At 43.5% G+C, this 22,618-nt stretch overlaps 1 protein-coding gene across 2 annotated transcripts; it reads right to left on the bottom strand.

Annotated features, from left to right (window-relative positions):
* Positions 1–5,188: 5,188 nt before the first annotated feature.
* On the bottom strand, positions 5,189–22,407 carry THAP12 (THAP domain containing 12). Of its 2 annotated transcripts, none has more exons than XM_070749494.1 (5): positions 22,167–22,407; positions 16,489–16,609; positions 10,741–10,848; positions 9,135–9,171; positions 5,189–7,370 (listed from the first exon to the last, which is right to left on the bottom strand). In XM_070749494.1, the coding sequence occupies exons 1-5, from the start codon at positions 22,253–22,255 to the stop codon at positions 5,443–5,445; spliced, it is 2,283 nt and encodes a 760-aa protein (XP_070605595.1). In that variant the 5' UTR covers positions 22,256–22,407; the 3' UTR covers positions 5,189–5,442. The 2 variants fall into 2 exon arrangements, with proteins under 2 accessions (XP_070605595.1, XP_070605596.1); XM_070749495.1 differs by having other exon boundaries at positions 5,190–7,370; positions 16,465–16,609; positions 22,167–22,367.
* Positions 22,408–22,618: the final 211 nt, after the last annotated feature.

Raw genomic sequence — 22,618 nt, 5'->3', positions numbered from 1 at the left:
GGTTTTAAGGAGCTTACGAAAGGCAAGGAGGGTGGGGGCAACTCTGATATCTGGGGGGAGTTGGTTCCAAAGGGTCGGGGCTGCCACAGAGAAGGCTCTTCCCCTGGGTCCCGCCAAACGACACTGTTTAGTTGACGGGACCTGGAGAAGGCCAACTCTGTGGGGCCTAACTGGTCGCTGGGATTCGTGCGGCAGAAGGCGGTCCCGGAGATATTCTGGTCCACTGCCATGAAGGGCTTTATAGGTCATGACCAACACTTTGAATTGTGACCGGAAACTGATCGGCAACCAATGCAGACTGCGGAGTGTTGGTGTCGTGCGGAGTGTTGGTGTGACATGGGCGTATTTAGGAAAGCCCATGATAGCTCTCGCAGCAGCATAATTATATAATTCAATCATAAGATAGATGTTGCAACAACTAATATAAAAGAAGGGTTGTGGACATGACCTATTCCTTGAGGTAACAACAGATGGTTTTTAAGCTAAAATCCCCATGAAAGTTTTATATTCTGAGGTGAGTTGGGGAAAGGATCAGAAGCAACGTGAGAAAGTATTATTTGACTGAAAGAGTAGTAGATGCTTGGAACAAACTTCCAGAAGACGTGCTTGGTAAATCCACAGGAAATGAATTTAAACATGCCTGAGATAAATATATCTCCATCCTAAGATAAAATATAGGAAATAGTATAAGGGCAGACTAGATGGAACGTGGATCTGCCGTCAATCTTCTATGTTTCTATATCTTTCTTGGATCTTTCCAAGAAAGTAGATCCATTTTATTTTACTCGCTTGGAATTCCTTCCTGTTGCTATGCAATGTCCCCCAAATATAGGGAATGTAGTGAAAAGAAACCTAGAAGAGGTGGAGAAAGGGGGGGAAGAATTTATTTAAAACTGAATTTTAAAAATGAGAAATTTACAAATTCTGCTTCAGAGATGGGACTCTGGCGCCATCTAGTGGTTCATTTGATAAAATCAGAATAACAAGAGTTAAAAGGGACTTCTAGTCCAGTGTTTCCCAATCTTGGCAACTTGGAGATATCTGGACTTCAATTCCCAAAATTCCCCAGGCTGGGGAATTCTGGGAGTTGAAGTCCAAATATCTTCAAATTGCCAAGGTTGGAAAACACTGTTCTAGTCCAACCTTCTGGACCTCAAGGCTCACTAAATTCGTGATTTTAAAATCCTGCACACCATTAATGTGATCTGCTTAATGATCCGCTTGGTGGGCGTGGTCAGGTAGTCATGTGACTGGGTGGGCGTAGCCAACTCGACGTCACTCGTGTCAAGAGGTGCCTCTTGGGCCTCTACTCACCCCTCCCCTCCCAGCCACCCCTCGCCTGCCCACCTGGGCCTCTACAGAAAGCAGCCCTTGGAGCAAAGCGACCACCAAGAGTTGGCGAAACAGCCGGCTCGGTTCAAATGGCATCATGACCAAGGAGGCTAAGCAGAAGCACCTCACTGAGGACTAGCAGCATAGGGTTTCCAAGTAGAGGGAAGACCTACGGGAGTGCAAGGCAAGGTACCGACGCCTCGAGGCTCAGTGGGCTGAGATGGTCAACCAGTCCAGGCCATGGTGCAGTCCCACTGGAACGAGGCCGCCCGGCTCTTTGCCACCATTCTTTGCACTTTCCTCCAGCCTTCACCCAAATCCCCACACCAGGACACTAAAGCAGACATAGAAACATAGAAGACTGACGGCAGAAAAAGACCTCCTGGTCCATCTAGTCTGCCCTTATACTATTTCCTGTATTTTATCCTAGGATGGATCTATGTTTATCCCAGGCATGTTTACATTCAGTTACTTTGGATTTATCAACCACGTCTGCTGGAAGTTTGTTCCAATCATCCACTACTCTTTCAGTAAAATATTTTCTCACATTGCTTCTGATCTTTCCCCCAACTAACCTCAGATTGTGCTCCCTTGTTCTTGTGTTCGCTTTCGTAGAAACGTAGAAACACAGAAGATTGACAGCAGAAAAAGACCTCCTGGTCCATCTAGTCTGCCCTTATACTATTTCCTATATTTTATCTTACGATGGATATGTTTATCCCAGGCATGTTTAAATTCAGTGACTGTGGATTGACCAACCACATCTTCTGGAATTTTGTTCCAAGCATCTACTACTCTTTCAGTCAAATATTTTCTCCCGTTTCTTCTGATTTCCCCCCCAACTGAGCTCAGATTGTGTCCCCTTGTTCTTGTGTTCATTTTCCTATTAAAAACACTTCCCTCCTGAACCTTATTTAACCCTTTGACATATTTAAATGTTTTGATCATGTCCCCCCTTTTCCTTCTGTCCTCCAGACTCTACAGATTGAGTTCATGAAGTCTTTCCTGATACGTTTTATGCTTAAGACCTTCCACCATTCTTGTAGCCCGTCTTTGGACCCGTTCAATTTTGTCAATATCTTTTTGTAGGTGAGGTCTCCAGAACTGAACCCAATTTCTGACCCTGTCTGACCCGCACGAAAAGACCCCAAAGGGGGAGGCCGCTCTGCAGCAACAAACATTCCTTGCATGTTATCTAAGGGACCCTAGTTTGAGAATTCCCGATTTAGTGCAATGCAAAACAATGCAAATATTTTTTTCTGCAGAACACGAAAATTTTCTCGTGCACCTCCGGTGGTCCACGGACCACCAGCTGATGACCCCTGTTCTAGTCCAGGGGGGGATTCCAATCATTGTATCTTTTAAGACTTGTGGACTTCAACTCCCAGAATTCTTCAACCAAGCTGCCAACCTTGGCAGCTTGGCTGGGGAATTCTGGGAGTTGAAGTCCACAAGTCTTAAAAGTTGCAAAGATTGGAGACCCCTGTTCTGGTCCCCAACCCAGATGTGAAGTTCTGTGGCTGAACCACCACACACACATCTATCAGATAACCATCTTTTGGTGAGCAGCTTAATAAGATCATAAGAACCTAAGAAGAGCCCTGCTGAATCAGGCCAAAGCCCATTGAGTCCAGCATTCTGAGGCCCACCAATTGTCCATGGGGATCTTGAGCAGAAAGAGAAGGCAAAACCCTCCCTTTCCCTTGACCCCCAACAAATGGGACTCAATGGAAACCCTGCCTGCCTAAAGCAACATAGAAGTGGCATATGGACTTCCGTTTCAATAACCACTGATACACTTGGCATCCATGAATCTGTCTAATCTTACCTTGAGGCTCTCCAGGCTGACAGCTGTCACGACCTCTTCTGGAAGTGAATCCCATAAACCAAGGACCCTCTGGGTGTAGAAATATTTCCATTTATTTGTCCTCACTTTCTTACCTGTGAGCTTTAGGGAGGGCCCCCTCGTCCTAGTATTGTGTGATAGAGAAAATATTTTTTCTCTATCCACCTTTTCTATCCCATGCATGATTTTATACACTTCGATCAAGTCACCCCTTAAACGCCGCCTTTCAAGGCTGAAGAGACCAAGGCGTTGCAACCTGGTTTCATAAGGGAGGGGCTCCATTTCCTTGATCATTCTTGTTGCCCTTTTTTGCACCTTTTCCAGTTCCATTCTATCCTGATTGAGGTGCGGTGACCAGAACTGTACACAGGACTCCAAGTGTGGCCTCACCATCGATTTGTACAGAGAAAATACAACACTTTTCGATTCCCTTCCTAATCATGCCAAGCATGGAATTTGCTTTTTTTACTACTGCTTATTTTTTACTAATAAATGACCAACAGTTTATGACTACATTCTGGACTCCATAATGGTCGTATGTCGAGGATTATCGAAGTGAGGAAATTTTGCTTCCGAGATAAACCACGGTCTCCCATCCAGGTGTTAAAACCAGCCACACCCTGGTTTAGTTTCCTAGCCCAATTAGAAAGACAGTAAATCTTTTACCGCTAGAACCAACTGCTCAGACCCAAATAGCAAATTCGCATTTTATTTCTGCATGGAAAGAAACTGTACCAAAAAAAATTCATCCCCCCCACCTTGTTAAAATGAAAAATTCATCCCCCCCCCCTTTTTTTTTGTTTCAGCCAAAAATATTTCCGAAAAGTTTTTGTAGCAATTCTACATTTTTTAAAAAAAAAAAAGTCAATGGTAATTCATCAGAACATAAACTTTAAACCTAGCTGGCCATCCATTTTAGCAGTTTGCAAAGAGAACTTCATTCATTTATGGATAGGGGAAATAAACCCCACGCCACCGTCTTCTGCATGGGTCCAAATCGGTTGGAAAAGGGACTGAGAACAAGGAGTCAACCAAATCTCGATTAATAAAAGTAGGTGCAATTCTGAAAAACAGTCCCAGATTCACAAAGTTTCATTCTTTTTTAAAAATAACGTTAGAAGCCTTGTAGAAATGATAGCCTAGTTCAGCTAACTGGGTCAGTCCCCGAGGTTAAAAATCCTTAGTGTCTACCCTTAAAGTTGCTTTAAGACTTGTGGACTTCAACTCCTAGAATCCCTCAGCTCTGGCTGGCTGGAGAATTCTGGGAGTTGAAGTCCACAAGTCTTAAAAGTGGCCAAGTTTAAAGGCTTCTGGTCTAGACCCTTAGAAGAATCTCAGACATTTTTCCACCTCCTAGTAAAGGGTTTAAGAGAGAAGTCTTTAAACTTGGCCACTTTTAAGATTTGTGAACTTCAACTCCCAGAATTCACAACTGTCTTCAAACTTGGCTACTTGTTAAGACTAGTGGACTTCAACTCCCAGAATTCACAACTGGCTGGAGAATTCTGGGAGTTGAAGTCTTAAAAGTGGCCAAGTTTAAAGACTTCTGGTCTAGACCCTTAGAAGAATCTCAGACATTTTTCCATCTCCTGGTAAAGGGTTTAAGACAGAGGTCTTCAAACTTGGTTACTTTAAGAGTTGTGGACTTCAACTCCCAGAATTCACAACTGGCTGGAGAATTTTGGGAGTTGAAGTCCACAACTCTTAAAGTGGCCAAGTTTGAAGACTTCTGGTCTAGACCCTTAGAAGAATCTCAGACATTTTTCCACCTCCTGGTAAAGGGTTTAAGACAGAGGTCTTCAAACTTGGTTACTTTAAGATTTGTGAACTTCAACTCCCAGAATTCACAACTGGCTGGAGAATTCTGGGAGTTGAAGTCTACAAATCCCAAATTTGAAGGTTTAAGAGATGGAAAAATACATCTCCAACAGCATAGCTTCGGTCATAATTACATTCTTCTTTCTTGAGCTTGGAATTTGCGGACAGAGGAAAGAAATTTAACCATCAATACACACATTTTTTTTTCTTTTATGAACTGGCGTTTCTTGGCAAGGAAAAACGTTGAGTGCTTTATGCTCGGGGAACAAGATCTCAGCTGCAAAAACAGTGCTGGATTAATGATCTGCGGCTCCTTTCAAACTCCTTTACAACCTAAGGGGTTCTACTCTGATGTTTTACTTCAATTGGGGGTGCTGAATGGACCCTAATTATTATTATTTTTTACAAGGCCAAATGATGCATCTACTTTCACTTCCCTCGTCCGGTTAAGTCTCTTGGGCCTCTTCGGAATTGCGAGAAGGAACAAACTCCTCTTGAAACTCAGCTTTCTCCGGATAGAGTTTTATGTACGTGTCCACCATTAAGTCCAAGTCGTGTTTGATGTCCAGGTTTATGTTCAACAGGGCAAGGTTGCCGGCGCGTTGCTCCGTCACTGTGTTTTTGAGGTAGGCCTTCAGACGCCGCCGGCCGACCTCGAACTTCTCGCTCTCCACTTTTATGACGGGCAGGATGCAAAGGACCTTCAGCAAGGAGTAGACGTTGGGGAAAAACTTGATGTCGGGCAGGTGGAGGGTCTCGTAGATGGTGGTAGGCAGCTCGATGTCCTTCCCGCGGTGTTTCCACTTGATCCGCCAGCAGTGGAGCTCCGCGGAGAGCGTATCCGGGTTCGTGAGGTCGTTCTTGTACATATCGGCGTGGTGTTCCTCGGAGGTGTTGAATTTGAGCTGCCCCATGACGGAAGGCACTAGAGACAAGCACTTGAGGGCCTTCAGGTGCTGTTCTGAGAAGATATCCTTCAACTCCTGGATGACGTGTTCCACTGTTGGGATGCTGAGGGCTTCTTTGTAGTAACTCTCCGGAGTAATCTCAGAATCCATATTTCCTTGTTGGGCTCGGCAAAACTTTCCGGGCAATTTAATAGGGAGGTCTAGTTTGGTGGCCAAATTGGTGGCTTCCTCAAACCAGAACTCGTGATACACCTCAATGTTCTCCATCACCTCGTTGAGGGAATGCAGGACGGCAGTCAAGCTACTGGCCGCGAAGAAAACGTCGGACGTTTGGCCCTGGAGATTCTTCCCGAAAGCTCTGGTGAACGAGAGGACGTTCTTAACGATGACCACCGTGACCACGAAGTCGAAGTTCGCCAGGGCCATGGAGAGGATGTTGGCCTGTCCCACCAGGGAGCTGTTCCATGCCGCCGAAGCGTCGCTGACGCTGTCCAAGAAAAGTACCACAGCTTGAAGTAGGTCAACCACGATCTCAAAGCTGTCGTGGCGTCCCGTCCAGTGAGAACGGACTATCTCCTTCAGCAAATTCTCTTTCTCCTCACTGTTGTGAAAAAGGAGGGAGAGGACGTTGTCCAGTCCAGCCGACATCTGAGGGGACTGAAGGAAGAACAAACACACCTCCTCCATGGTGCCCAGCGCCACCGAAATGCCCACAACGGGAACCGATTTGGCCAGCCACAGATTCAAGGCACACGAAGACGACAACGTATAAATGGCCTGAGGATACTTTTCCAAAATCCTCGTGGCCACGGTCTTCATTTTAGAAGCGAACCCGCTGGAGACGACGTAGGCCTGACCCCGACAGTACTCCATGTTTAGGCCCCATTTTTCAGTAATGGTGGTGTGGAACTTCACCGCTAAGATCTCCGGGTCGGCTTCGTAAGATAAGAAGCCGACGAACTCTTCTCGCAAGTTGTGAGCGTCGTCCACGAATCTCACCAGGATGGGCAAGTGTTCCTCGCCGGCTAGATCCACCACTTCGTCGGTGACGATGGAGAAAAACTGAGAGTCCCTCACCTCCCTCAACATTTCTTCCCTCACGCAATTCTCACAAATCTCCAGCATTTGCTTCTGTTGGGTTTTGGAGCAATAGGCCAGGTTGACGGCCGTGGTCTCGAACTGTTTCCTCAGAACTTCGTCTCCGGAGTTGATCCGGAATTCCAAGAGGGCTTGGAAATTATCCGGGGTGAAAATTCCTTCGGGAAGCTCGTCGGCGTTGTGGCCGTCCAGAGGGATGTTCTGTTTGCCCATGAGGATTAAAATCTCAAATAATGATTTGAGGTAATCCTTGTTATCCCGCTCTTCTTGGGTTAACTGGACGTAGCAGTTGTCTTCTTCTGAGGCTGGGTTCTGGACGTCGTTCTTGGATTCGGAGTTGGCCTTTTCTTGTTCTAAAGTTTCATCAACTAGGGGAATGGGAAGAAAAAGTTTATTCAATACCGACCCGCTAGAAATACCAAAACATTGTCTTCAAATGACTGAGACGTTAAAACACTTCAGTTTTGTTATTTATTTGATTTTGATGAACGACTTGATGGATGAATGTGTCTAATTTTGGGGGTTTACTAATTGTACATTGTTTCCATTGTTGTATGCCACCCTGAGTCCATTTTGGAGAAGGGCCGCTTATAAATCTAATAAATTAAATTAAATTCTTAAATTAAATTAAATTCTTAAATTTTACCCCACCTTAGTGACATAGGGGCAAGTTTGGTAGGGAAGGTTTGCCTATTTGCCGATGACTCTAAAGTGTGCAATACGGTTGATATTCCTGGAGGCGTCTGTAATATGGCAAATGATTTAGCTTTACTAGATAAGTGGTCAAAGAAATGGAAACTGCAGTTTAATGTTTCCAAATGTAAAATAATGCACTTGGGGAAAGGGAATCCTCAGAATACAGCCATACCTCGTCTTACGAACCTAATTGGTTCCAGGGGGAGGTTCGTAAGACGAAAGGTTCGTAAGACGAAACATTGTTTCCCATAGGAAACAATGTAAAGTCAATTAATCCGCGCAACCAAAAAAAAAAACCCAGAAAAAACCGCTGCCGCCCGGCTGTCTCCTTTTAAAACAGCCTGGGGGCTTCTCAGCGACCTCCCGAACGCCAAACCCGAACTTCCACGTTTGGGAGGCCACCGAGAAGCCCCCAGGCTGTTTTAAAATGTGACAGACGGGCAGCGGGGCTTCCCAGCAGCCACCGAATGCCGAACGCGGAAGTTCGGGTTTGGCGTTCGGCGTTCGGAGGCTGCTGGGAAGCCGCCCGGCTGTTTTAAAAGGTGACAGCCAGGCTGGGGGGCTTCCCAGCAGCCTCCCGAACCCTGAACCCGGAAGTTCGGCAAATGTTCGGGGTTCGGGAGGCTGCTGGGAAGCCCCCCAGCCCGGCTGCGACCTTTTAAAACAGCCGGGCGGCTTCCCAGCAGCCTCCCAAAGCCGAACGCCAAACCCGAACTTCCGCGTTCGGCGACTGCTGGGAAGCCCCCCGGCTGTTTTAAAAGGTTTGCCTCTTCTTACGAACTTTTTTCATGTTACGCACGCCAAACCCGAACTTCCGGGTTCGGCGTTCGGAGGCTGCTGGGAAGCCCTGCCGCCCGGCTGTCACCTTTTAAAACAGCCGGGGGGCTTCCCAGCAGCCTCCCGAACGCCGAACCCGGAAGTTCGGGTTTGGCGTTCGTAACTCGAAAAAAGTTCGTAAGAAGAGGCAATTTTTTTCTGAACCCCGGGTTCATATCTCGAGTTGTTCGTAAGACGAGGGGTTCGTATCTTGAGGTACCACTGTATTAATATTGGTAGTTCTGTGCTAGCAGAAATTTCAGAAGAGAAGGATTTAGGGGTAGTGATTTCTGACAGTCTCAAAATGGGTGAACAGTGCGGTCAGGTGGTAGGGAAAGCAAGTAGGATGCTTGGCTGCATAGCTGCTCCAAGTCTCCAGAGAGGGGCGGCATACCAATCTAATAAATTATTATTAATTATAATTATTATTACTAAGATTGTTGAACGAGCAGGTACAAAAACAGCCAGGGAAGTGATTGAAACTGGGAAACAGGTTCAAAAGCTCAGAAGACTAAACTTCTAGTTCCGGTAACTGACACTGATTGGATCCAAAAACCATTTCACTGCACATTGTTACTGATATACTATCCAATTCTTGAAAGATAAATAGTTCAACTTACTCCTTTGCTGTTTTAATGTTCTTATTTCCTCTTCACTCTGGGGGAACAAAGCGGTTTTTAAATTTACGCATTTGAGAAGCATTTGAAACACGATTGAAAGAAATTTTGCCTGCACTTTCTGGACACTTTGAATCTTTCCAGGGTTATAAACTCAGAGCCATCTACTAAACTGAGTAAAGGCTGGGTAACTTTACAAGAAATGTTAGAACAAGAGTATCGAGAACATAATGATTCAGAATAACCACATTTTTCACTTGCGATAATAACATTGCATCATAATATATCAAATTATGGCTTATCTATCGAACCATTGATGTGACATGAGAGACAGCTGTGGTTTCAGGGCAAGAAAGGAAGGAGGAGAAATAGAAGGAAAATATATGGGAAGAAAGGAGGGAGAGAGAAAGGGAGTAAGGGAAGGAAGGAAAATATATGTATATATGTATGGGAGGGAGAGAGAGAGGGAGGGAGGGCGGGAGGAGAAAGGAAGGAAAGAGAAAGAAAGAAAGAGAGAGAGGGGGGAGGGAGGGAGAAAGGAGAAAGGAAGAAAAGAGCAAGAAAGGAAGGAAGAGAAAGAAAGAAAGAAAGAAAAAGAAAAAAGAAGGAAATAAGGAAGGAAGGAAAAGAGAGAGGGAGAGAGGGAGGAAGGAAGGAAGGAAGGAAAGGAGGAAGGAGAAATGGAAGGAAAATATAGATATGTGAAGGAGGGAGGGAGGAGAAAGCGATGTACAGGAAGGAAGGAAGGAAGGAAGGAAGGATGGAAGGAAGGAAGGAAGGAAGGAAGGAAGGAAGGAAGGAAGGAAGGAAGGTTGCCGATCAGTTTCCGGTCACAATTCAAAGTGTTGGTAATGACCTATAAAGCCCTCCATGGCATCGGACCAGAATATCTCCGGGACCGCCTTCTGCCGCACGAAGGTCCCACAGAGTTGGCCTTCTCCGGGTCCCGTCGACTAAACAATGTTTTTTGGCAGGACCCAGGGGAAGAGCCTTCTCTGTGGCGGCCCCGACCCTCTGGAGCCAGCTCCCCCCTGAGATCAGAATTGCCCCCACCCTCCTCGCCTTTCATAAGCTTCTTAAAACCCACCTCTGTCGTCAGGCATGGGGGACCTGAGATATTCCCTTCCCCCTAGGTCTATACAATTTATGCATGGTATGTTTGTGTGTATGTTCGTTTTTTTAAATAAGGGTCTTTTGATTATTTTAAATATTAGATTTGTTATATGTTGTTTCATTATTGTTGTTAGCCGCCCCGAGTCTATCGAGAGGGGCGGCATACAAATCTAATAAGTAAGTAAGTAAGTAAGTAAGTAAGTAAGTAAGTAAGTAAGTAAGTAAGTAAGTAAGTAAGTAAGTAAGTAAGGAAGGAAGGAAGGAAGGAAGGAAGGAAGGAAGGAAGGAAGGAAGGAAGGAAGGAAGGAAGGAAGGAAGGAAGGACTGATTCTACGAGACCTTTTTGTTAGAATGAACAGCTCAACTCTGGGAGTTAAAATCCACACATTGTTTAAAAACCCACGTTGGAGGTGTGTGCGCGGAGAAACGGATTTAGGAGATTAGACGTCACTTTGAATTTATCGTCCGCGATCAATGTAGCCTGAGCAAAACCTACCAGCTCTTTAATCCTTTTGCGGTGCCTGCTGTGTGGATTGTTCAAATGGCTCGTCAAATCAAAGATGGTGGGCACGGCATTGTCTCGTAAAACTGTCCTGTAGGGGCTCTGGAAAAGAAAAGAAAGAAAAAAGGAGGAGAGAAGAAGAGAGGGAAGGAATAATTAAGGGAAGAGAGGGAATAGAAGGAGGGGAAAAGAAGGGAAAGGAGAAAGAGAAGAGAGGTTTGATAATCTATTATTACTTTTTTACAAAAAAATATTTTATTATAAACATACATAAACACACTGTAAATAAAACATTTATAAAGCATTGGACGATGTGTGGCAGTCCTGTTTCTTGTTTTCTATAATGATAATAAATAAGATTATTTATTATCTATAATGATAATATCTATAATGATAATATCTTTCATTTAATATTTCTAATACGTAGAAAAAAATATGATCTCTGCAGAAATGGACAAATTAACAATGGAAATAAAAGATAAAGATGAGTCGGATGTTCTACTGATGGCACTTATCACCTCTAAGAATATCAAAGATATACCCGAACTCATCACCCAAATGCTGGAAGTGTAAAAAAAGAAAACGGTACATTTTATCATCAATGGTGGACATGTTCTAAGGTAAAGAAGTACTGGAATACGATAGCAAAATGGTTAAAAGTAATAATTAAAAACATTTTTTTTAAAAAAACCCAACAACAGATTTAAACTTAATATTAACTGCTCCAAATTTGACTGTAAAAAATATGACTTCAGTAACTGAGTTGTCGAAGCGTGGAACTCATTACCGGACTCCGTAGTGTCATCCCCAAACCCCCAACACTTTACCCTTAGATTATCCACGGTTGACCTATCCAGATTCCTAAGAGGTCAGTAAGGGGCGAGTACAAGTGCACTAGAGTGCCTTCTGTCCCCTGTCCTATTGCTCTCCTATATCTCCTATACCTTTCTTCTATTCCTATACCTCTTCTTCTATTCTTTCATTGATATGTTCTATTACTATATCTTCTTTTCTATTCTTTCTTAGATATATTTCACTATGAGTATCTCCTCTATAACCTTCATCATGTATTTTACTATGTGTATATAGACATATACCCACTAAAACCCTCATTGTGTATTGGACAAAATAAATAAATAAAATAAAAATAAATATTCTTATTAGGTATTTTTACCAAGAACTATAAAAAAGAGACCCAATATTTAATTATTCATATTCTGACAGCTGCAAGAATAGCCCTTGCACAACACTGGAAAAATGAAGAAACCCCTAAAAAGGGAACGATAATTTTAAAAAAATCGCTGACTGCGCAGAGATGGATATGTTAACAAGGCGGTTAAAAAGGAATCAGGAATCAGAGTACTATATTATAAACATGGGACAAATTCTATTTCTGCTCAAAAATAAGAAAGGGAACATTTAAACAATACTATATAACTCCAAGTATTTCAAACTTCTGTGAAATCAAACTGTCCACTTAGGAAGCAACAGTGATTGACAATCAATTTCACCTGTTCTTGTGTTCATTCAACTTTGTACAGAACAAAGTATTCAATGGGAATATTTCATTCATTCAGATCTAGGATGGGTTCTTTGAGGGTTTCCTTTGTTTGTGTGAGCGGTATATTTTGTAAACTGTCCCGAGTCCTCAGAGAGGGGCCGCATATAAATCCAATAAATAAATAATAAATAAATAAATTCTAGAAGAGAAAAAACTGTAAACTTGAGTTATAGAGATAATGCAAAGTAATGAAAAGATGTTACAAGAATGGTGGGCTACAAGAATGGTGGAAGGTCTTAAGCATCAGGAAAGACTTCATGAACTTAATCTGCAGAATCTGGAGGACAGAAGGGAAAGGGAGGACATGATCCAAACATTTAAATATGTTAAAGGGTTCAATAAGGTTCAGGAGGGAAGTGTTTTTAATAGGAAAGTGGACACAAGAACAATGGGGCAGAATCTGAGCTTATCTGAAAGATCAGAAGTAACGGGAGAAAATATTATTTGATTGAAAGAGTAGTAAATGCTTGGAACAAACTTCCAGCAGACGTGGTTGATCAATCCACAGGAACTGAATTTAAACATGCCTGGGATAAACATATATCAGACTAGATGGACCATGAGGTCTTTTTCTGCTGTCAATCTTCTATGTAGTAACTGTATGTATAGCCAAAGGAAGGGCAATTACAGTAACAATAAATAAAAGTAAAAATGTAAAAAATTTAGATGACTATTTCTCCAATAACTCCGATAATGACTTCTGAAGAAAAATGAGGTTGTAATTAAATAACCTAAATAATTGTTATGGGTTTTTTTGTCTTTTGTGTGTGTATTCAATAAAAAAATTAAAAAATATATAAAGATGATTGGGAATACTATCAAAGCTGGAATAAATTTTACCTTTGGTTAGAAAGTCAGGAAAAATGAAAAAATAAAATAAAGGCAACCAATGAAACAATCAACTAACTTAAAAACCAGGGAAAGAAAAGAAATCAGAAGGGGAAAACAATATTCTTGATAAAATCTATAGATGGACAAAATGACCATGGAAATTAAGGGAACGGATGACAAAGAATTTGACAAGATATATAATATATAATTGGTCATTGGAAATAATTGGAAATAAGCTAGAATGATATAATGTGTTAGCGTAGATAAAAATAGACATACGTAGACCACTGATAGTAATAATATTCAAAAGAACACAAAAAGAGAACAATAAGCTATCTATACGTGCACCTACTTCCTTACTTGCTAGGTTTATAGAAATCTTTACAGTAATCCTTCGCTACTTCGCGGTTCATCTATTGCGGATTCACTACTTCACGGTTTCCAAAGAGGGCTTAAATCCATTAAATCCATTGAAAATTTTAAATCCATTAAAAATTCATAAAATTCCTCTACAGTACTACTGTACTCTATTAAAGAAACTGGTAGGATATCACATGTAGTTCTAGCTGAGAAATATTATAGAATGACTGTTTAATGCAAAGAGTGGGTTTTAAAAGTCCAAATACTCATTAAATACATAAAAAACTATCTTTCCTCTACTCTACTTCACAGAAATTCACGTTTTTCATGGGTGATCTTGGAACGCATCCCCCACAAAAAACAAGGGATTACTGTATATGTTTATAAATGCAATATTTGCTATATATCTGTTTTTGTTTTTTTTTCTTTATTTTTTTATTTTTAAAAAAATAATGAACAAACAAAACAAGACATATAGACAAACTTTCATATATATATATATATATATATATATATGTGTGTGTGTGTGTGTGTGTGTGTGTGTGTGTGTGTGTATATATATATATGGATTTAAACTGGGTCATTTTTATTAACATAAATTAGCATAATTTATTCAACTAAATTAGCATAAATTAACATACCTAACTATGACCCCACAATGGACCTGCAGGGTCAAACAATTGCTTCCGGGGCGGAAAATGACATCAGATAAACTTCCTGGGCAACTTATGGGCGTAGCTCCATGCTAGTCCAGGTGAGGGACCCCTCCCTCACCTGAGACCCTGCCATGCACTTGCATGAGGGGCGTCCCGACGGCTAACCCCTAACAGGGGACTTAAAGGTGCGTGACCCAAAGACAGGTCTTTGATATATTTGATATATGACGGTCTTGGTATATTCAGGTTTCTTCCCGTGTAGGATTTAGAAATTTCTGGCGACAAAGTCGCAACGCTACACGGGAAGAAACCCGAATATACCAAGACCATCATATATATATATATACATAATGTCACATGTTTTTTTGCTGAATTTGAAAATTAAGGGAGACTAGGATAGATCTATTTCGGCCTTATTTTGGCCTCATCAGCTAGCCATACCCACTGGGACTTGAACCTGCAACCTTTGCCTTGTAAGGCAGAGAATTATCCTCTAGGCTACAGTATCCAATCCCTTCAGCTCTGCACCAGGGAAGGGTTACATATTTTTGTGTCGAATCACCCTGGTGTATTGAAGGAACATCACAGCTCCTTATTTGCCTCTCGGCCCAACCCAGGGCCATTTCAAAGACAGGTATATATACATACATACTGTATAAACACAAAATGAATTAGCTTAATACTTTACAATTCTGTTTCCATTGATTCATTCTTTTTCTTAAACGTTAGTTCAATTCTTCTTTCTTTTCTATCCAACTACAGTGATCCCCCGATCATTGCGAGGGTTCCGTTCCAGGACCCCCCGCAACGAGCGGGTTTTCGCGAAGTAGCGCTGCGGAAGTAAAAACACCATCTGCGCATGCGCAGATGGTGTTTTTACTTCCGCGGCGCTAGCGAGGAGCCGAAGATTGGGGTTCCTGGGAAGGGGACTCATTGGAAAGCCGCGCGGTTGTTTTAAAACGTCGCCGCCGGCATGGGCGGCTTGCCAGCACCCCCCGGACCCCCAACCCGGGTTTGGGGGCTGCTAGGAAGCCGCCCATGCCGGCGGCGACGTTTTAAAACAGCCGCGCGGCTTTCCAATGAGTCCCGAAGACAAACGCGGAAGTTTGACGTTTGTCTTCGGGACTCATTGGAAAGCCGCGCGGCTGTTTTAAAACGTCGCCGCCGGCATGGGCGGCTTGCCAGCACCCCCCCGAACCCGGGTGGCCGGGTGAACGGCGAAGGGCGGGCGAGCGGGTGCTGGGGAGGGCTTCTCGCCCTCCCGCCAGCAAGAGGGGGAGCGAACGGCGTGGGCGGGCGAGCGGCAGCGAGGAGTTTGCGTGGGCGGTGGGGAAACTCCTCGCTGATGCCCGCCGCTCGCCCTCCCGCCAGCAAGAGGGGGAAGACCCAGGGAAGCCGCCCAGCAGCTGATCTGCCCGGCGCCATCTACGCATGCGTGCCCATAGAAAAAAGGGCACGCATGCGCAGATGGTGTTTTGACTTCCGGGTTGAAAAATCGCAAATTAGCCTGTTCGCAATGGTCGGGAACGCAATAACCGGGGGATCACTGTATATAATTTCCCCCAAACTGTGTAGTAGTCTTTATTTTGTTTATTCTGCAATTTATATGTTAATTTGCTTAATTTAGCACAATCTAGCATTTTCCTAATCACCATTTCTTCATTTGGTATATTTTCCTTTTTCCAAGTTTGTGCAAACACCAACCTTGCTGATGTTAATATATGTTTTATAAATGCAATACTATATGTCTGTTTTATTTACTATTTGTATCCTACTCTTTTGAATTGAATACATTGCATATAGAATAGAAACATAGAAACATAGAAGTCTGACGGCAGAAAAAGACCTCATGGTCCATCTAGTCTGCCCTTACACTATTTCCTGTATTTTACCTTAGGATGGATCTATGTTTATCCCAGGCATGTTTAAATTCAGTTACTGTGGATTTACCAACCACGTCTGCTGGAAGTTTGTTCCAAGGATCTACTACTCTTTCAGTGAAATAATATTTTCTCACGTTGCTTTTGATCTTTCCCCCAACTAACTTCAGATTGTGTCCCCTTGTTCTTGTGTTCACTTTCCTATTAAAAACACTTCCCTCCTGAATAACAATGAAACGGGTTATGACCTGTAAAGGACCAGTGAGATGTATATTATTATTATTATTATTTTTTAACTCTGTAAAAATTAAATAAATAAACTTTTTTTAAAAAGAAATGAGGATCGGTTGAATATAGGAGTAAAAGAGAGGCTGATGTAAGACCTAGGTAAGATAATCTGTTATTTTTATTTGCTCATTCGAGTTTATACCGTGCACAGCTTCCTCCCACTTACGCTCCGACATATCATGGAGGTCTCGAAATGCTCGGCGCACAGTCTATAATGTTTGTTCAGCTGATCGGGCGTCTTATCTTCCAGGTCGACTCTTCGACAGTTCTCAACCCATCGCTGACATCTGCAAAGAGAAAAAGATAATTCACATAAATAAAAATTAAGATTTTACAAGCTCTTTGGAGGTTTTGCAGACCAACAGATCCTAAATTTTAATAATAATAATAATAATAATAATAATGATTTAGTTTTACTAGATAAATGGTCAAAGCAATGGAAACTGCAGTTTAATGTTTCCAAATGTAAAATAATGCACTTGGGGAAAAGGAATCCTCAATCTGAGTATTGCATTGGCAGTTCTGTGTTAGCAAAAACTTCAGAAGAGAAGGATTTAGGGGTAGTGATTTCTGACAGTCTCAAAATGGGTGAGCAGTGCGGTCGGGTGGTAGGGAAAGCAAGTAGGATGCTTGGCTGCATAGCTAGAGGTATAACAAGCAGGAAGAGGGAGATTATGATCCCCTTATATAGAGCGCTGGTGAGACCACATTTGGAGTACTGTGTTCAGTTCTGGAGACCTCACCTACAAAAAGATATTGACAAAATGGAACGGGTCCAAAGACGGGCTACAAGAATGGTGGAAGGTCTTAAGCATAAAACGTATCAGGAAAGACTTCATGGACTCCATCTGTCTAGTCTGGAGGACAGAAGGAAAAGGGGGGGCAAAAGGGTTAAATAAGGTCAAAGGGTTAAATAAGGTCCAGGAGGGAAGTGTTTTTAATAGGAAAGTGAACACAAGAACAAGGGGACACAATCTGAAGTTAGTTGGGGGAAAGATCAAAAGCAACATGAGAAAATATTATTTTACTGAAAGAGTAGTAGATCCTTGGAACAAACTTCAAGCAGACGTGGTTGGTCAATCCACAGTCACTGAATTGAAACATGCCTGGGATAAACATATATCCATCCTAAGATAAAATACAGAAAATAGTATAAGGGCAGACTAGATGGACCATGAGGTCTTTTTCTGCCGTCAGACTTCTATGTTTCTATGTTAAAATTGCCGAAATTTTGCTTCCGGCCTATGCGCAGAAGTTAAATCTCGTGTCAACGCGCACACACCTGCCCGCCAGTCGCCGGGAGCGTTCAAAGTTGCAACAGCACTGAAAAAAGTGACTCACGGCCGTTTTGCCGCCCAAGTTACAACCGTTGTTAGCATCCCCGTGTTCGCGCGATCAAAAGTCAGACCCTCGTCAATTGACTCGCGGCGTCCCAGGTCATGTGATTTCCCCTTTCGCGAGCTTCCGACCAGCCAATTCAATGGGGAAGTCCGCTTTAGAATGAGCGGCATATAAATACAATAAATAAATTCACTTAACGACCGTGTTTACACATTTACAAAGTGCCATGATTCGCTGATGTAAAAGGGGGCAGAACTCACTTAACAAACTCTCCGTTTGCCACGCAGTGTTCCCTCACCACTTTGCGGTTCACCTTTCCTGGACTCGGTGCACCGCGGGTTTTTATAAAATATTAATGGAAAAAATATATCATGGATTTTCACTACTTCGCGGGTTTTCTGCCCACCTGAGATGCTACAGCGGCCGATTAGGTCCCACAGAGTTGGCCTTCTCCGGGTCCTGTCGACTAAGCAATGTCGTCTGGCTGGACCCAGGGGAAGAGCCTTCTCTGTGGCAGCCCCGGCCCTCTGGAATCATGTCCCCCCGGGAGATTCGAATTGCCCCCACCCTCCCCGTCTTCCACAAGATGTTAAAGACCCACTTATGTCACCAGGCATGGGGGGACTGATCCCCCCCCTCTACTGACTATAGCATTTGAGAATGGTATGATTGTGTAATATTGATTGTTTTTAATATTAAGGGGTGTTAATTCTAGCTTTTACTAATATTAGTTTTGTACCACTGTTTATTGTGTTTTATTATTGTTGGGAGCCACCCCGAGTCCTCGGAGAGGGGCGGCACACAAATCTAATAAATAATAATAATAATAATAATAATAATAGTAATTAATAATAATAATAATTATTATTATTATTATTTATTAGATTTGTATGCTGCCCCTCTCCGAGGACTCAGAGTGGCTCCCAACATAATAATAATAATAATAATAATTATTATTATTATTATTATTATTATTACTTGCCTACATGAGATTGTAAACAACATACGATTGGTTGATTGATGGAGAAGGGACCAACCAGAGAGTGCTGCTTTGTATCCCAGAGTCTGATAGGCTCAGTACAGTAGCGCATCCTTTGTTAAGGGAATGGGAAAGGTTTATGTAGCGTAAAAGTATTGGGGAGGGTTTATAAAGCCTTAAAATAGTGTATAAATACTTAAATAAATATAGCGTCCCTAATTCACGGATTTTCGTTTATTGCGGGCGGTCCTGGAACTTAGCACCCACAGAGTTGGCCTTCTCCGGCTCCCGTCGACTAAGCAATGTCGTTTGGCGGGTCCAAGGGGAAGAGCCTTCTCTGTGGCGGCCCCAACTCTCTGGAACCAGCTCCCCCCGGAGATTAGAACTGCCCCCACCCTCCTTGCCTTCCGTAAACTCCTTAAAACCCACCTTTGCCGCCAGGCAGGGGGGAATTGAGATATCTCCCCCGGGGCCTATACAATTTATGTATGGTATGTTTGTATGTATGTATTATTAATAATGGGGTTTTTAAAAATGTTTTTAAATTATTAGATTTGTTATGAATTGTTCTATTGCTGTTGTGAGCCGCTCCGAGTCTACGGAGAGGGGCGGCATACAAATATAATAATAATAATAATAATAATAATAATAATAATAATAATAATAATAATAATCAACAGACGATCCAAAGTGCAGACTCTGTAAAGAAACAGATGTAAGTGGATGATTCCCTGTATCTACCTGGTAAATAATAATAATAATAATAATAATAATAATAATAATAATAATAATATAGTGACGTTGACAGGCTATATTTACCAAGGAAAATAGGCGGCAGAGGACTTTTGCAAGTGAAGCAGGCAGTGGAAGAAGAGAAGCATGCATTAGCTGACTATGTGAAGGGGAGCAAAGAGTCAGCGTTGATGGAGGTCAACAATAGGAAGCTTCTCAAGGTGAAGCAAACTAAGGACCAGTACAGAAAAAATGTAACTCAATGTCGTATGGATAGTTGGCGGAACAAAGCATTGCATGGACAGTTCTTGGAGAAGACTGAAGGCAAAGTGGATAAAGAAAAGACCTGGTCATGGCTTACAAGTGGAACACTCAAAAAGGAGACAGAGGGACTAATACTGGTGGCACAAGAACAGGCCATTAGAACAAATGCTGTCAAAGCCAGAATTGAAAAATCAACAGACGATCCAAAGTGCAGACTCTGTAAAGAAACAGATGAAACAATCGATCACATACTCAGCTGCTGCAAAAAGATCACACAGACTGACTACAAGCATAGACATGATGCTGTGGCACAGATGATCCACTGGAACTTGTGCTGGAACTACCATTTACCAGTGGTAAAGAACTGGTGGGATCATGAGCCCGAAAAAGTGGTTGAAAATGAGCAAGCAAAACTACTGTGGGACTTGCGACTTCAGACTGACCGAATTCTGAAGCATAACACACCAGACATTGTGATCATGGAGAAAAAGAAAGTATGGATCATCGACATCGCAATCCCAGGGGACAGCAGAATTGAGGAGAAGCAGCTAGAGAAATTAGTGAAATATGAAGATCTAAAAATCGAGCTGCAACGACTGTGGCATACGCGAGTGAAAGTGGTCGTAGTTGTACTTGGCACGCTGGGCGCAGGGCCAAAGGATCTCAGCGGACATTTGAAAACCATTGGAATTGACAAAATCTCCATCTGTCAATTGCAAAAGGCCGCTTTACTGGGATCGGCAAACATAATTTGCCGCTACATCACGCAGTCCTAGGTGCTTGGGAAGCGCCCGACTGGTGATGAAATACGAAATCCAGCATAGTGATCTCGTTTGCTGTGTTGTACTGACATAATAATAATAATAATAATAATAATAATAATAATAATAATAATAATAATAATAATAATAAATAAATAAATAAATAAATAAACGAGGGATCACTGTATAAACTTTGGGCTCGATTGTGGTCGTAAGTCGAGGAATTACCCGTTAACGGGAGCTCTCATCCCATCTTGGAGCATGCGGGACTCGAACCTGGGCTGTCAGCTTTCCAGCTGATACAAACTCAACGTCTTTAACCGCTAAGCCATCTTGCTCTCTTTGGTATTCAGCGATGTATAAAATAAAAATAATCATTCAAAATAATAAATACCTCCATTAAAAAGAGACAAAACTCAACAGAGCTGAGCCGTGGACCACTAGAATTTTTTCTAATGCAACGTTTCTGTGTTGGACTACAATACCAATTCCCAGCCTGGCGATTTGCACCTGTGCACGCCATAGCTACGGCCCTCTTTTTCGGGGATTGCCCCCCTTACAAACGCCCCTGATTTGAACCCAATGCTCATTTCTCTTAGTCCCTATCCTGGCAATCGCTGGATTGTGGACTACAATGCCCATTCTCCAGCCTGGGGCCATGACCCACGCCGTTCTGGGTGGGAAACAGATCTGGGGATCTTTCAGGAAGTGGGCACTGTAATTCTGGAGAAAAAAATAGGATAAGGCACAGGGAGGATGGATTATGTAGTCCAACAGCTCCGGGAAATACGAATGGGCAATGTAGTCCAGCAGATTTGGAAATCTTCAAAGTGGAAAATGGGCATTGTAGTCTGATAGGTGTAATAGTTGGGGTAAGCAACAGCAGTGTATTCTGAAAGTTCGGGAAGTCTGCAGAGTGGGGGAAAGGAGGAATGGACTTTGTAGTCCAACAGATGTGGGGAAGGAGAATGGGCACTGTAGACCAGCAGATTTGGAAATCTTCAAAGTGGAAAATGGACATTGTAGTCTGATATGTACAAAGTTCTGGAAATCTGCAGGGTGGGAAACAGGAGGAATGGACTATGTAGTCCAACAGATGTGGGAAACGAGAATGGGCACTGTAGTCCTGACAGATCTGGAATAAAAGAAGCCAGGGAATCCAAGCGGGGAGGGCACGTGCAAAGGGGAGGGCAACCCTATGCAAAAAAATGACGGGTCCGCAGCCCCATGGGCTTTGTAGTCCAACCGTTTTAGCCCCGAGCCACTTGACAGGCAGGGAAATGGCCCCATATCTGGAAATTACAAAGCGGTGAGACATGGGCACTGTAGTTAGCCTATGCTGGAAATCCTCAGGGCGAGGAATAGGAAGGGATGGACTTTGTAGTGCAACACGTCTGGGAACGGACACGGGCACTATAGTCCCGACAGATCTGGAATGAAACAAGGCTGGGAGTCCAAGCTGGGGGGCAACCCTTTGCAAAAAAAAAAAAAGTGACGAATCCGGGCGCTCCGCAGCACGATGGGCTTTGTAGTCCAACCGTTTTAGCCAACAGCAAACCCCCCCCCCCCCGCTCCTACCCTTCGGGGGACCGATCCCCGGCCGGAAAGAGCCCCGCCTCCCCCAACCCGCGCTCGGGCTGCTTCCCCGCGATGCACGCGTGTGGCAGGAGCGCGGACCCGGGTGAGAACTCCCCCCCTTCCTTCCTTCCTCCACGCCCCCCCACCTCCCGCACAGACAAACCCGAACCCGCGTGTTGCAGCACCCACCGGACGGGGTCCCGCGGGAAACGGAAGAAAGCCAAGTCGCTCTGGGTGCTCTTGCGGGTGCAATTCGGGGCGGCGCAGAAGTTCGGCATCCTCGGGCGCGGCGGCGGCGGAGGCGGCGGCCCCTTTAAGAGCCCGCGCGGCAGCGGTGGCGGCAGCAGCAGCGGCGGCGGCGGCAGGAGGATTCGCCGCCGCCACCGCCTCCTTCCCGTCAGGCACCGCTCCTCGGCCACTCCGCCCACCCACCATCGAGGCGGAGGCACGCATGCGCCCCGGGCTCGCTCCGTCGTCCGTCCCCAAGAGGGCGCCTGCGGGCGCCTTTTTTTCTACCACAGGCGGTTCTGGATATTATTATTATTGTTGTTGTTGTTGTTATTGCTATTATTATTATTACTACTACTACTACTACTACTACTACTACTACTAATAATAATAATAATAATAATAATAATAAT

This window comes from Erythrolamprus reginae, chromosome 4 (genome assembly GCF_031021105.1).
Source record: "Erythrolamprus reginae isolate rEryReg1 chromosome 4, rEryReg1.hap1, whole genome shotgun sequence".
Classification (NCBI taxonomy): Eukaryota; Metazoa; Chordata; class Lepidosauria; order Squamata; family Dipsadidae; genus Erythrolamprus; species Erythrolamprus reginae.
Note: the sequence above shows the minus strand (reverse complement) of the source record. Positions and strands in the feature narration are given on the sequence as shown.

Bases quoted from the DNA above. Each gene is read 5' to 3' on its own strand.
- THAP12 (XM_070749495.1), bottom strand. From the start codon at position 22,255: ATGCCGAACTTCTGCGCCGCCCCGAATTGCACCCGCAAGAGCACCCAG. The intron at 16,610-22,166 runs GTGGGTGCTGCA...TTCTCTTTGCAG, and splicing joins TTCCCGCGGGACCCCGTCCG to ATGTCAGCGATGGGTTGAGA. The intron at 10,849-16,464 runs GTATAAACTCGA...TTTCTTTTCCAG, and splicing joins GTGGGAGGAAGCTGTGCACG to AGCCCCTACAGGACAGTTTT.